Source organism: Nomia melanderi, chromosome 8, assembly GCF_051020985.1.
Source record: "Nomia melanderi isolate GNS246 chromosome 8, iyNomMela1, whole genome shotgun sequence".
Lineage (NCBI taxonomy): Eukaryota > Metazoa > Arthropoda > Insecta > Hymenoptera > Halictidae > Nomia > Nomia melanderi.
Genome location: NC_135006.1, coordinates 10,479,353 through 10,491,885, shown reverse-complemented (window position 1 = coordinate 10,491,885; position 12,533 = coordinate 10,479,353). Strand labels below are relative to the sequence as shown.

The 12,533-nt window shown below is 29.3% G+C and overlaps 2 protein-coding genes and 2 non-coding genes across 5 annotated transcripts; 3 read left to right on the top strand and 1 right to left on the bottom strand.

The window, feature by feature from the left end:
- Positions 1 to 1,024: 1,024 nt before the first annotated feature.
- Positions 1,025 to 1,096, top strand: TRNAW-CCA (transfer RNA tryptophan (anticodon CCA)). The gene has a single exon. It is a non-coding gene; the product is annotated as a tRNA-Trp (tRNA).
- Positions 1,052 to 4,620, top strand: thoc5 (THO complex subunit 5). 2 transcript variants are annotated; one of them, XM_031977933.1, is made up of 13 exons: positions 1,052 to 1,223; positions 1,458 to 1,584; positions 1,644 to 1,781; positions 1,858 to 2,072; positions 2,150 to 2,225; positions 2,301 to 2,486; positions 2,559 to 2,691; positions 2,758 to 2,997; positions 3,064 to 3,166; positions 3,242 to 3,443; positions 3,528 to 3,822; positions 3,891 to 4,223; positions 4,296 to 4,620. In XM_031977933.1, exons 2-12 carry the CDS (start codon positions 1,489 to 1,491, stop codon positions 4,205 to 4,207), a joined length of 2,001 nt encoding a protein of 666 aa, XP_031833793.1. In that variant the 5' UTR covers positions 1,052 to 1,223; positions 1,458 to 1,488; the 3' UTR covers positions 4,208 to 4,223; positions 4,296 to 4,620. The 2 variants fall into 2 exon arrangements, with proteins under 2 accessions (XP_031833793.1, XP_031833794.1); XM_031977934.1 differs by lacking the exon at positions 1,052 to 1,223 and adding an exon at positions 1,231 to 1,391.
- On the bottom strand, positions 4,327 to 6,316 carry LOC116427530 (dynein regulatory complex subunit 2). The gene is made up of 6 exons (XM_076370030.1): positions 6,126 to 6,316; positions 5,595 to 5,847; positions 5,262 to 5,476; positions 4,801 to 5,193; positions 4,616 to 4,726; positions 4,327 to 4,521 (listed from the first exon to the last, which is right to left on the bottom strand). Exons 1-6 carry the CDS (start codon positions 6,267 to 6,269, stop codon positions 4,327 to 4,329), a joined length of 1,311 nt encoding a protein of 436 aa, XP_076226145.1. The 5' UTR covers positions 6,270 to 6,316.
- A 5,662-nt stretch (positions 6,317 to 11,978) lies between these two features.
- On the top strand, positions 11,979 to 12,062 carry TRNAL-UAA (transfer RNA leucine (anticodon UAA)). The gene has a single exon. It is a non-coding gene; the product is annotated as a tRNA-Leu (tRNA).
- The last annotated feature ends 471 nt before the right edge of the window (positions 12,063 to 12,533 follow it).

The window sequence follows — 12,533 nt, the reverse complement described above, 5'->3', positions numbered from 1 at the left end:
TTTTACAATATCATCAATGTTATCAAACTCGATTTATCCGCGGGAATTCTGCAATATTCAAAAACATGTATTTACGTGTGTCACGTTGTGTGCTCCTAGAAATTATTTAACTTCTGTTGCAAACATTGTTTTACAGTATGAATAGTTTAACAGATATTCAAAAATATCGATTTTAGTAAGACACGCTGTATAGTTGCTTTTACAATAAAATTTATAATTAATATTTATATGAAATAATTTCACATTCATGAATAAATTAGTTTGACAATTAAATACAAAACAATTTGATTATAATAAATATAGCTAATTTCAAAATTGATCAATTTATAATCCTTCCGTTTTTGAGGTGTAAGCTTAAAAACTCTTAATATATTAATATAGGTATTAATTATATTAATAGAAAATATGAAGAAAATAGGAATTGTGAATTAATATTGATAGGATACACATTTAAAAAATATATTATAAATACATTTTAAAGCTTTAATTTAGTTTTAAATGTTTTGAATTTTATTCAATCTTTAGAATTTTTCAAGTAGAAATCTTATTATAAATTTTTGAGCTTTTTTTGTTCTTCTAGTAATGTATCTGTAATGTTTAAAAAATGTTACATATAAGTTTGAAATAAAAATAGTAATTAAACAATATACATTATTATTACATCTTTTAGTTCAATGTCATTTAAAAAGTATGGAAATAGGACTCGTTTAAAAATTAAATTCTTTTATTAATACATTTTATTATCTGATATTTAAAGATATTTATCATTAATTATTAAGCCGTTATTAATTGATAATATCAAGATCTTGTTAAATTAATTTATGATAATAAATTAGATTTTCAAAAAATAATCAGATTTTGTTAATCTTACATGGATATGTAATTTACAATTTCATATTATAATATGTATTGTAACTACTGTACATACATTTACTATCGCAATTTATTTGCTAAATGAAGGTAAAAATCAATTATTTTCATTATCATCATCATTAACATATTTATTAAAACAAAATTGTACGAAGACTCCGTGGCGCAACGGTAGCGCGTCTGACTCCAGATCAGAAGGTTGCGTGTTCAAATCACGTCGGGGTCAATTAATACTTTGTTTTTGCTTCTCTATGAAAGTTTATTTTTTTAAGTGAAAATTATGTGTATATGAATAAAAATAGTTGTAAATATAGTAGTTATTAATAGATAAACTGATATTCTTAAAATTCTAAGTATGTACTTAAAAAACATATAATCATAGTATGCATAACCTTATTTAACACGTTCAAATTCGATATATGATGTAACAGTATTTTGAAAGAAAATTGAATCATTTATATAAAAACGTGACTAGAATAATATTATTTGTACTATTTAAGTTAGCAAAACCTATCTATAAGGTTGTATACTTATTTTAACTTGTGTGAAAAAGAAGAGTGGACCTAAACAATCTTTTATATTTTCAGTTTTCTACATTGTGTAGGTTTCATAAACACAATGGGTAAAGAAACTGATTCTGAAAATTCAAAAAAAAGAAGAAAATCAGTTAGTGGAAATTCTGGAATATCTTTTAAAGATGGAGATACATACAAGGTATGAACAATTATCGCTATTTTTTCCTTATTTTAAATAAAATATATTATTATCTTTAGGCCATAATCAGTTATGAAGAGAAAGAAGCCACAGAAAGGTTATCAGAAAATGATTCTGAAAACTTTTTATCAACATGTGACAATATACGTAAAGCTATGAATAAAATAGCAAAACTAAAAATAAGTGGAGACATAAATGTTTGTATTTTAGTTTGCAAAATCTAACTTGTATAGTCATTTAATGTATATTGTAATTTACAATTTCATATTTTAGGCTAAAGATGAGATACGTGAACTTCAAATTCAAACATCTCTAGCATTTATTGAACTTAAGAAATTAAATAGAATGGAAAAATTTCGTACAAAATTTGCAAGAGATTCTTTAATGTCTTCAAAAAGTAGTGTTGACAGTAGACATTTGCATTTACAGAATTTATTATATGAAGTGATGCATTTAAAGAAAGAAGTTATTAAATGTCTTCAATTTAAGTACGTACTATTTTATTACGATTTTTTAAATAAAATTTATTGTACATATAAAATGAAACTAATATAATTTTGCTTAGATCTAAAGATGAATTGATACAACTTGTATCAGAAGAAGAATTTTACAAAGAAGCACCTGAAAGTATTTCTAGACCTGTATGATAAAAATTAAATTTATTTTAACTAATATTGTTGCTTCTGTCTTTGTATTTTATAACTTAATATTTTTAGGACATAACAAAACATAATCCACACCAACTGAGGTTAGCTTGTTTGGAATGGGAATTAACACAAAGGAAACAATTAGCTGCTTTGTGCGATGAATTGACAGAAAGTAAAAAGGCTGTAGCATTGAGTATAGAATCTAAGCAATCTCGACTTGATAATCTAGCACCTCAACTTAATTCAATATTAGAAGTAATATCCATATTTTCAATATAATATTTATGTAAACAAATTATAGCAATGAATAATGATTTTACATTTTAGGCAAGTAAACCACTTCAAGAAAGTCTTGGTTTACCACTAGACAAAATTAAACAAGAACATCACAAAGCAACATTACTTGCATCACCATTATATGTTCTTTATGCAAAAGCATCTGCATATAGAGATGCATATGGTATGTCATATTTTATAGAAATATAATTAAACAGTACATTTTATTTTAATATATACTTTCTTATAGATAGTAGTATAATTGTAAAAATAGAAGGTGATGAAGAAGAAGCAAAACGTGCAAATAATCAAGAGGGATTACAAGAATCTGATTCGGATCCTGAAACTTTATCTGAAAGCATTACAGAAGAAACTCATATACATAAAAAGAGACATCATAGATTATCTAGGGAAGCCAGACAAGAAGAAAAAAGATTAAGTCTGCTCCAGAGACACCCCTTAAATGTGAAAATAATTATTAAATTAAAAAGTTAGTTTAGTAAAGTTAATATTTATAAAATGTAAATGAAGTACTTTAAAACATTTATTTTTTCAGATGAAACAAAGTTGACATTACAATTTTTTTATATAATGTTTCTAAAAGTAGTTACTGTAGAATCAAAATTAAAAACTGAGGGAGTTGGAAACAATAGCACTGGGTACAAAATTACTTTATATGTTAATAAATGTAAATATATATTGATTTTCTAAATTTTTATATATTTATTTTGTAGAGATATGCTTGTATCAGAATCAATTTTACGGGAATTATATCCGAGAGATCTGGGATTGGAGAGTCCAAATCCTGCTAATTATTATCAATTAAGTCGATATAATTTGGGTCAATTTTCATCACTTGGATTAGGAATTCCATATAAATGGGCTCAAAGAATGGCTGGTTTAAATTTTATTTCACCAGACACTCGAGAACAAAAGGTATACAAATTTTTATAATAAATTTTTGTCATACTATTTATTGTTGTTGTATTTCAAATCATAATATTGTTTAAACATTATTAGATTACAAGTTATGAAACTGCTCAAGATAGCGTTGAAAGTGTGCTAAGAGAAATTAAAAGGCGCTTGAAAGCTAGGTTGGAATTATGTACCGAAATTCGACAGTTGGAGTCTGGAAATCTATCTGTTTTTACTAATACAAACGATGTTTTACCACAAAAATGTAATACAACTCTACAAAAGTTTACAACAATGTCTTGGAACGCGTATTCAATGTCTACTAACCCTGCTCTTCAAGAACAAGGATTAGTTTCTCCATTAGATATATTCTATGAAGCTGTACTTCGCCGTGGGAATAGTGAGATATCATATAATTATTTCATATAAAAATAGTTGTTTTGTGTTAATATATGATATTCATTTTAGATGAGTTAATTGCAAAAATCGCTATAAAACCTGATTATCCAAAGATAGCGCCAGTATTTGATATAAGTATAAACCCTATGGTATCAGTTTCTATCGATGTTTTACGAGATATTGAAAGGGAAATAAACGTCATGTGGATAAAACCGCCAACCTTGTCTGCACAATTACAGCGACTAAGAGCGTGTTTCGACATTTATCTGGAAACAGAAAATATAGTACCCAAAGAAAAAATTTTCTTCCATCCTATAAAGGGTCGCACTCGTGCTAGACCTTACAAATACTTAGAATTAGGGGGTGGAATTTTTATTCATCGTTAATTTACTATAATACAAAGTAAGATACAAATGTATATTGTGTGAAATATACTATTTTTTAATGCGAACATAATTTATTTATTATTTGCAGTTATTAAAAGTAATTGTAATGTACACGTTCCTTAAATAGAAGTTGAAGTGATTGAAGATATTGTGGGACCTCCAGAAAATATTATAACGTGAGCCTGCAACTTGTACCTCAGTTTTTTGTTTTCTAAATTAAGCTTTTTGCATTTATTTTTTAATAAAATGTTACTTGATACGATGTGATTATGCTTTTTCCAAAACATATCAATTTTATCATGTGAACTAGGAAGCTATAACAGTTTTTCTATTTTAGAATATGGTAAAAAAAATTTGTGTATTATCTTATATGTATGTATATATAATTGAATTACATAAATGATTTACCTCATCTTCTATAAAGTAGTTTCTTAAATTATAGATAAATGGTTCCATATTAGAGCATATTGTAATTATTTCAAGAAGTATAGCACTTTTTTCCACACTTTTCTGCAAATTCTAAACATTAAATAATAGAATTTTATAATATAAATCATATTATACATGATTAAAATAAAAGTGTGTTCTTTTACCTTTAATACGTCATTGCTAGAAACAATTAACTTTTTTAATTGTACAAAATCTACTGCTTGAGTTATAGTAAAATATTGTTTCATATTTCTGATTTCCTTTTTTATATATGCATTTTTTCTTTTAAGATTCTCAATACGTTCATCTCTTTTTAATGATAGTGTTTGTATATTGCATTTTAAACCTTCAACAGTATTTTGTAATTGTAAATGCATTCTTGGGTAATGTAGTATGCACAATTGATATGTATTATCTTGTTCTTTCAAATATTCATATTGTTCTTTTTTATGTTCAGTAACTCTTTCGTATTCAAATAGTGTTTGATTCAATTGTTCCCAAAAACTTTCTATGTTCTTAGAAGATTGATGTATGAGATTTGACATTGTATTTTCTTCCTAATATATAACAAATTATTTAATACTAGTTGAGAAAACCTGATTGCATTATGTATTCACAATATTACCAAAATTAAAATATTACGAATGTTAATAGCATTTCTTGTTTTTGCTATAAATTTTTCTTCCTCCAAAATTTTATTTTTCTTTCTTACAATAAGTTGCATTTCTTTATAGCTTCCTTCTATTTGATTGTTCAAAGGACATAATTCGATCACATTCGATTTATTATTATTCAATTTGTATAAGTCATGTAAGTTCTGTAATTTTTGTTTATGCTTTCCTAGACAAAATAAAAAAAGTTGGTTATACTTACATGTTTCATTTAAGAACAAATTTTAAAATGTGACTTCACAAAAATACATGATGTTTGTACATATTAAAATACATTTAAAAAATACCTATAATATTGTTCATTAATTCAATATGAGCTTCTTGTAGTTTTCTATGATCTTGATCTGTTATCTCTAATTCACGTTGCAGTTGATGAATTGTGCTGTCTTTTAAATTTATTATTCTATCGAAAGATTCAGAAAGATATTGCACATTGTTATAAATTTCCTTACATTTTATTTGTCGCAAAACGAGTCTCCATTTCTCATTAATCTTTGCAGTATTTAATTTTGAAAATACATTTTCATGTTTTAATTTATTCTGTAACAATGTCATATTGAAAATATTGTAGCTAGGTCATAATATCGTTTTATTACCAAGTAATAATTTGTATATATAAATACTTTTATGCAAAAATTAAAACTAAAAGACATATTGATTTTATATAGTAAACTTGTTAAATTGAAAATAAAAAACGAATCAAATTGTAATTATACGTAATTCTTATTTAATTCTTAATTAAATTCTTTTCAGTTTAGTTTATTTGTTTATATGTTTCATAAGTGTGAAAAATCATAGTGTATTCATGTGCTTAATACTTTAATATAAGTTGCAATTAATTGTTGTTTACGCCTCTTAGCTTCAAGTTCAAATTCAGCACGATATTGCATATAACGTGCACGTTCTTCTTCAGTCATTCGAGTAAATTTACTATTTTTGCTACTCTTTCGTCGCTTTATCATTTTTGTATACTACTCTTTTCTTTCAATTCACGAAAACTGCTTGTTAATATAGTTGAATATTTCACTATATATGGTAACACGATTTTTAGAAACTGTTTGATTTAAAATATTCTGTATTTTTATAATTTTAATGAAAATATATATCATTTATAATAATCGCGATTCAAAAGTATGAAGTGAAAATCCTTTCTTTACTTGCACTGGTGTGTTTGATCAATAAGTACTACAATATAGATGGTTTTGCTATTTTAATGAGAGAATAAATAGCCACAACAAAACACCGTTTATTCGAAGATATCAATTTTAATATCATTATAATGTTAATTTTAAAACAATAGTTTTCCATATTAAGTAACCTTTTCTTGTTATTATTATTGTTTACTTAATGTAAAGACGTGAAAAAAGTTACGTGTCTTCGATAAGAATTGTTTTATGATATAAATATAAATAACAATTTAAAAGCTTAATAAAAGAATGCTGTAACATAGTTTTGTAAGTACATTATTATAAAGTTATAACAAAATTATAAATGACTAGTTTCTTGTTCGATCGAGTTACAGTAGAAATAAATAGATAAATTTTTTTTCTAAATTCCCAATTAATTTACAATCTGTTTTGTTCACAAAACAGTCGCTAAACTGTTTTATCGCTTTATTAATACTAACGTGAAGATATTTTTCCTTTGGATTGTATCTGAAATTTCATTGTATGTACAGTCTTGTTTTGGATCTATTCGTGTAATATTCTATTTTTTCTTTGACAAACTTGATTTCTAGATATTTCTGTAATTCCTCGATGCAAATATATTAGAGAGCATTGACAATTGCACATAACATTTTTTATTGCATTTTCTTAATGTGCCTACGAGGTGCCATTTCTACAACTGAATAACATAGGTTTATAGGCTGAACAATTGCTTAAACAGTTTATTTTCGGGAATCAACTGAAAGTGTTTATTTATCTATGAGCCAATGCTTTTGACCTTTTTTGTAGTTATTTATTTTACTTTGTTACTACGCTTACTCTTGGTATATTTTTGTTATTTAAAGTTATTACCAGTGGTATAAGCTTCCTCAGCCTGAATATAATACTATTGGATTTTTCTTCATCAATGTTTACTTTCCAGTTTTTAAAGTATTTTTGCGTCTTAGTCGTTAATTGCGATTAACAATTAGATTCCTTTTAATCATCAACTACGATTTAGGATTAAAATCGTACTTTAATCGTTAGTTGCTATTAATGATTAAGTATATTTTCATTTTAATCGCCATTTGAATAATCGATTAATGATTAACTACTAAAAGGATCTTATTAAAAATCATGTTTTCGCCCCACTTCAATTTTGTTAAAACTTTGCATATTCATAGACCTACATGTGGGTCATTGATTCTTAGCGTAATTTTCTTTTGAGCCCTAAGAGAGTGGAGGGGGAAGTGACCAAAGTACGCACTTGGCAAAATGCTTCGAAGGTTATAAGATTAGTCTTGACTGGAAATAGATATCGATTCGATTCTTGCGGTTAAAAATCATAAAAAATTGAAACTTTTGAACGATGTACAATATTTTATTTTTTTTATTTTTTTAAACTAATTTTTTCAAATTTTTATGGTTTCCGTGCTTATGAAAAGTTTGATAAAATTGCAATACTTAGAAAAAGTATCCACAGATTTTAGCAAAACACTTAGTATAAGAAGTTCATTTCATGCTCTTTAAACGGTATAAGCCGTATCTTGGAGAAAATTTTCGATTCAGCGTTATAACACAAAATTTAATTCAATGTCGACGCCTTACTTTTCCAGATATTTATAAAAATATGTCTGGGAATAGGGAGTTTTCGTACTTATTTACAAAAACACAAACAATAAAACCTTCATATGACCTTGATCTTATCATATATTGTTAAGGCCATTGTTCTGAACACCCAGGACTTTAAACTTTCTGCAAGTGACTGCAGTTTAGTCTTTTCCTAATTTTAGTTATTTCACTATAATTTTTGTTTGGAGGGCTCATTTTACCACTAAAAAGAGGAATCAGTCGAAAGAGGTCCAAAAACTTAAACATATACTGGCAATTTTCTGTGTTACACACATGTATTACCACAATTAGCAATTAAAAACAATCGTAACTGAATGTAGCTGCAATTAATTTGGACAATTAATATTTTCCAATTAGTTGATCAATAGGTATTAATTCATTGTTGTCAAACACTGGCTGAAGGTATGTGAACTTCACATCGTGAAGTAAAATTGTGATAACGTGAACTGAGACAAACATTAATAAAACGCCTTGAACTTGCGTATGAAAGTTGCGATAATTTCATTAATAGTTTGTGAGATGAATATATACATTATCTATTATTAATAAGGTTAATACAAATGTTATTTATATATTTTTGTTACATAGTATCATTTTGTTTACAAAAAAATTGGCATCAAGATGCAAATCTGTTACTTTGAACCGTAAGTTTTTATTTTTTTTATGTAATTTATGCCTCTATTGAATATTACTACATATTATAGGCAAGGGCGCATACAAAAGCATTTGGTTCCTGAACCAATGGACAAAATTCAAGTAAGTTTAATTATATTCATTAGTAACCGTATAAGATATATTTTTACACGCCTACATCTACCAAAGCAAGCTGTCCTCTTGTATGTATTCGTAATGATTTCTGCATTTGATGATAGAGCCATTACCTGTGCTATAATAACGCGATATAATATTATAATCGTGGTGCACGAAAAATGGTTTTTATAAAATAAGTTATATCTTCAAAACAATTTATTTGAAATAACTTTACTATGTATTTCCAATATGAATTCCTGTATATGTTTTCGGACATATTATTTGGAAATTGATGATCTTATTAATATTAATCTAAATAAATAATAACTCAATTAATCAGTACCAATAAGTAACACATTAGGACAAGTCTTTAAATCATTGAGGTTTTTATTTTATATATTTCCATGATTTTCCCTTAACCCTAGAACTCGCAGCCTCGACCTGTATATCTGTATCTGCAGAACCTGTGTATGTTGTTAGCGACCGTCGCTAACACGGTTTATGGCACGGACGTGCGTGAAAGGCTATTTTAGAGATTTAGGATTTTTAGGTTTTTAGTAAGCATGTGTTTTTAAAGTGTAATATACTTCCTGGCGAGAGAAGACGATTTATGAGTTAAAAACTGCGAGTTTTAGAAAGTCGCTTTTCTCGTCCCTCAATAGCCGTGGCCGTGCCATACACAGGGAAATTCCGAAGGGTAGTTGGACATGTGCATGTAACGGTAAAGATACCGAATTTCCACCAGCGTTGTCTTCACTCCCACACGAGCACCGCGGCACCTCTCCCCAAGTGAGCGCGCTAAGGACGCAAGGAAGAGTGTCTGCGTTAAGTTAGGTCCGCTGATCGGTGACTGCCAAAATGAGAAGAAACCAATCAGCGGACAATTTAGAAAATAGGGACTTGGCGATCAAGAGCGAAGATCGCAAAGGTCAGTCGTTCAACCACGAGCAGTTAGTTAGCAAATACCGGAACAAGATAGTATCTTAGACCATTAGCAATCTTAGTGCCCTTTAGAAACCTGAAGACAAGTCAAGGATCCTGTACGTTCAGATGTAAATAAACGTTGAGAAAAGGGGAAAAACAAGTGCAGTTTATTAAGTGAATGGTGAGCCAATTAAGTGAGCGGGTTAACCATTCTAGTCCTTCGAGAAGGTGATAACTGGAAACCAGGTCAGAGTGCATTTGGAGGTACTCGGAAATTATTTGAAACCAATAAAGAGGCGTCTATTTCTGAAGCAGCTTTCTCACGAACTTACGTTAGATGAACTTCAAAGACGAAGTGAAAAAACAATCGGCAATCAAAACTGAAACGATTTCGTAATTGTGAAAATGTAGAAGAAGATAAAGAGGAAACTTTGGAAACGCCTAGCAAGAAGAGGTGTATTACATGCACTACGGATAACGGACGACATCGCTTATCAAGATACGAGTGCAGCAAGTGTTTTTATTGTAATAAATGTTCAGAAATTGCTTTCGCCAATGTTGTAGAGCAAATGGAATAATAAACATGTTTTTATTTGAGTAAAAAGATTGTTTTTGTAAAAGTGGCCTATTACGCACAATGCCCCGATCCTGTTCTTACTCACATTGCGCCTGACCGAGGGTTAAACTCCTTCGCCGCCGAACATTCATAGAGTTATATATATCTTGCTCCACCAATAGCTCTTTCTTTCTTTTCACACGTATCTTTTTCCACTCGTACTTTGACCGTTGCATCTACAGCCAGAACTCACGTAGTCACGTATTGTCCACAGACGACAATTCTTCGCACATCCCATGAACTAAAGGGACAAGTGCGGCAAGAGGACACGGACTCTCGCAATGGACGTTGACGCCTCGGTTTCGGCCGCTTTTATTATTAGCTGATTCGCGTAAACGAAGATCGCAAATGAAACAGAATACTATAGACTGAGATAGAAATAAGAAGTTGACGCCCATATTCATTCTCCATCGTTGTTTCTCACTTTGTCGTTTTCTGTTTCATTTGCATTCTTCGTAATTACTCTTCGAGCACAGTTTGACAAAGTCGGAGAATGAGTACAATGAGAAGAAGCAAAATACATAGACACAGCCTTCTGAGAATGAAGGGTCAAGACGGTGGAACAAAGTGATACGTACGCGTCAAATACAAACATGCAATAAAGGAATTATTAATTTCATTAATTTCAATCTTATTTTCTCAAACGTGGTACTAGTGAATTGTTGAGTTTTTTGTGATTAAAGTAAGTCCAAACACGATGTAAATCGGACTAGTTTTACCGACTGAATGTAATTAACAAAAATAAAGGGTTCATTTCCTTAAAATCGATAAAACTAGTTCGATTTACATCATGTATGGAAGCAAGACCGAATGCGACGGAGTGGGATGTAACGATAGGGAACGGAGCCGGTGGCACTATGAAAATCTCTATCGTTACGTCACACTCCGTCGCATATCTTGCTTCCGTCCTGTGTTATTGCCGCGCGTCAATTATGACTATGTATGGAAAACCGAGGTGGTCAACTCTTTTTTTTTATGTTTCCTCAAGGTCACCTTGAATTTTTTGCAAATAAACATATAATTTTTTTACGCCTATCTGTGAGAATTTCAAGTCGAATTCGGTAAATATCGGAACAACTTTTTTTTTCATCTGGGTCGAGAAAAAATTAAAAAACTTTGTATTACAAGGAGTATCATATACTACGTCGTTGTACGCGTATACGCCCCACGTTTTACAATTGTATTGTTTTGTTTCTTGAGTATGCCTTACAGTGATTAAAATAATGCAAAAATCATAACTATCAAGAAAAGGGTGCATAGTTTAAGATGCACAACACAACAAAGCAATAAATTTATTTTTCTAGGAATTAGTTTAACAAATACCTGACTGAACATTAGTCTACCGAGCGAGCGACATAATATTTTTTTATGATGTTTATATTAGTTTAAAATAAAACATTTTAGTTGAAATATGTTTAATATTATATTTATGTGACAAGTTTGTAGGTAATCAGGAAGAGATAAATGTGGTTTATCCACACAACTATTACAGAATGTTGCAACTTTTACAAGTACAGTTTCTTTCTTATTTTTGTGGATTACTTTTATAAGGTTAATGTTACTGGTCTACGTTAAATTTGGGTTAGAATATTCTCCCATAACGAGCTAGGTTGGCCGAGCGGTCTAAGGCGCCAGATTTAAGTTCTGGTTCCCATCTGGGAGCGTGGGTTCGAACCCCACACTTAGCAAAATATTTTTGTAGGAAAGGGGGGACACGATGGTGTATTCATGTCCTGTGCGTTTCATTAAGCAAATTATTCATTGTGGATGGGGAATGAGAGGGAAGAGCGCATTGAATGTGGTTGTACTTTGTCATCTTTATTAATTGAGTTAAATGCATCAGCGACGTATGTGTTTGGCACATGCCTAAAATAATTGGCGTTGAAAGGCTGACTTGAAACGGATAAGGCAGAGTTTCCCATAAAGGGGCGGCTCATCCAATACATAATATCGAAATACATTCAGACACCGTGAGATTTTTTTGTTTCTCAATTAATTGACCAGTGGTTAAAAATTATTCAATGCTTATAACTTTTCAAGAAAGTATTTTCGGATATAAGTTTGTATGTTTAGTTATTAATCTTATTAATATGTAATACAAGTTTTGTCTCCACCTTTTAGGACCTATAAATTTGTAATTAGGAAAAAGGCATAGCTGA

Bases quoted from the DNA above. Each gene is read 5' to 3' on its own strand.
- thoc5 (XM_031977933.1), top strand. From the start codon at position 1,489: ATGGGTAAAGAAACTGATTCTGAAAATTCAAAAAAAAGAAGAAAATCA. The intron at 2,226-2,300 runs GTATGATAAAAA...TAATATTTTTAG, and splicing joins CTGAAAGTATTTCTAGACCT to GACATAACAAAACATAATCC. The intron at 3,444-3,527 runs GTATACAAATTT...AAACATTATTAG, and splicing joins CAGACACTCGAGAACAAAAG to ATTACAAGTTATGAAACTGC.
- LOC116427530 (XM_076370030.1), bottom strand. From the start codon at position 6,269: ATGATAAAGCGACGAAAGAGTAGCAAAAATAGTAAATTTACTCGAATG. The intron at 5,848-6,125 runs GTATTAAGCACA...ACATTGTTACAG, and splicing joins TAATTGCAACTTATATTAAA to AATAAATTAAAACATGAAAA. The intron at 4,522-4,615 runs GTAAATCATTTA...AAACTGTTATAG, and splicing joins ACTACTTTATAGAAGATGAG to CTTCCTAGTTCACATGATAA.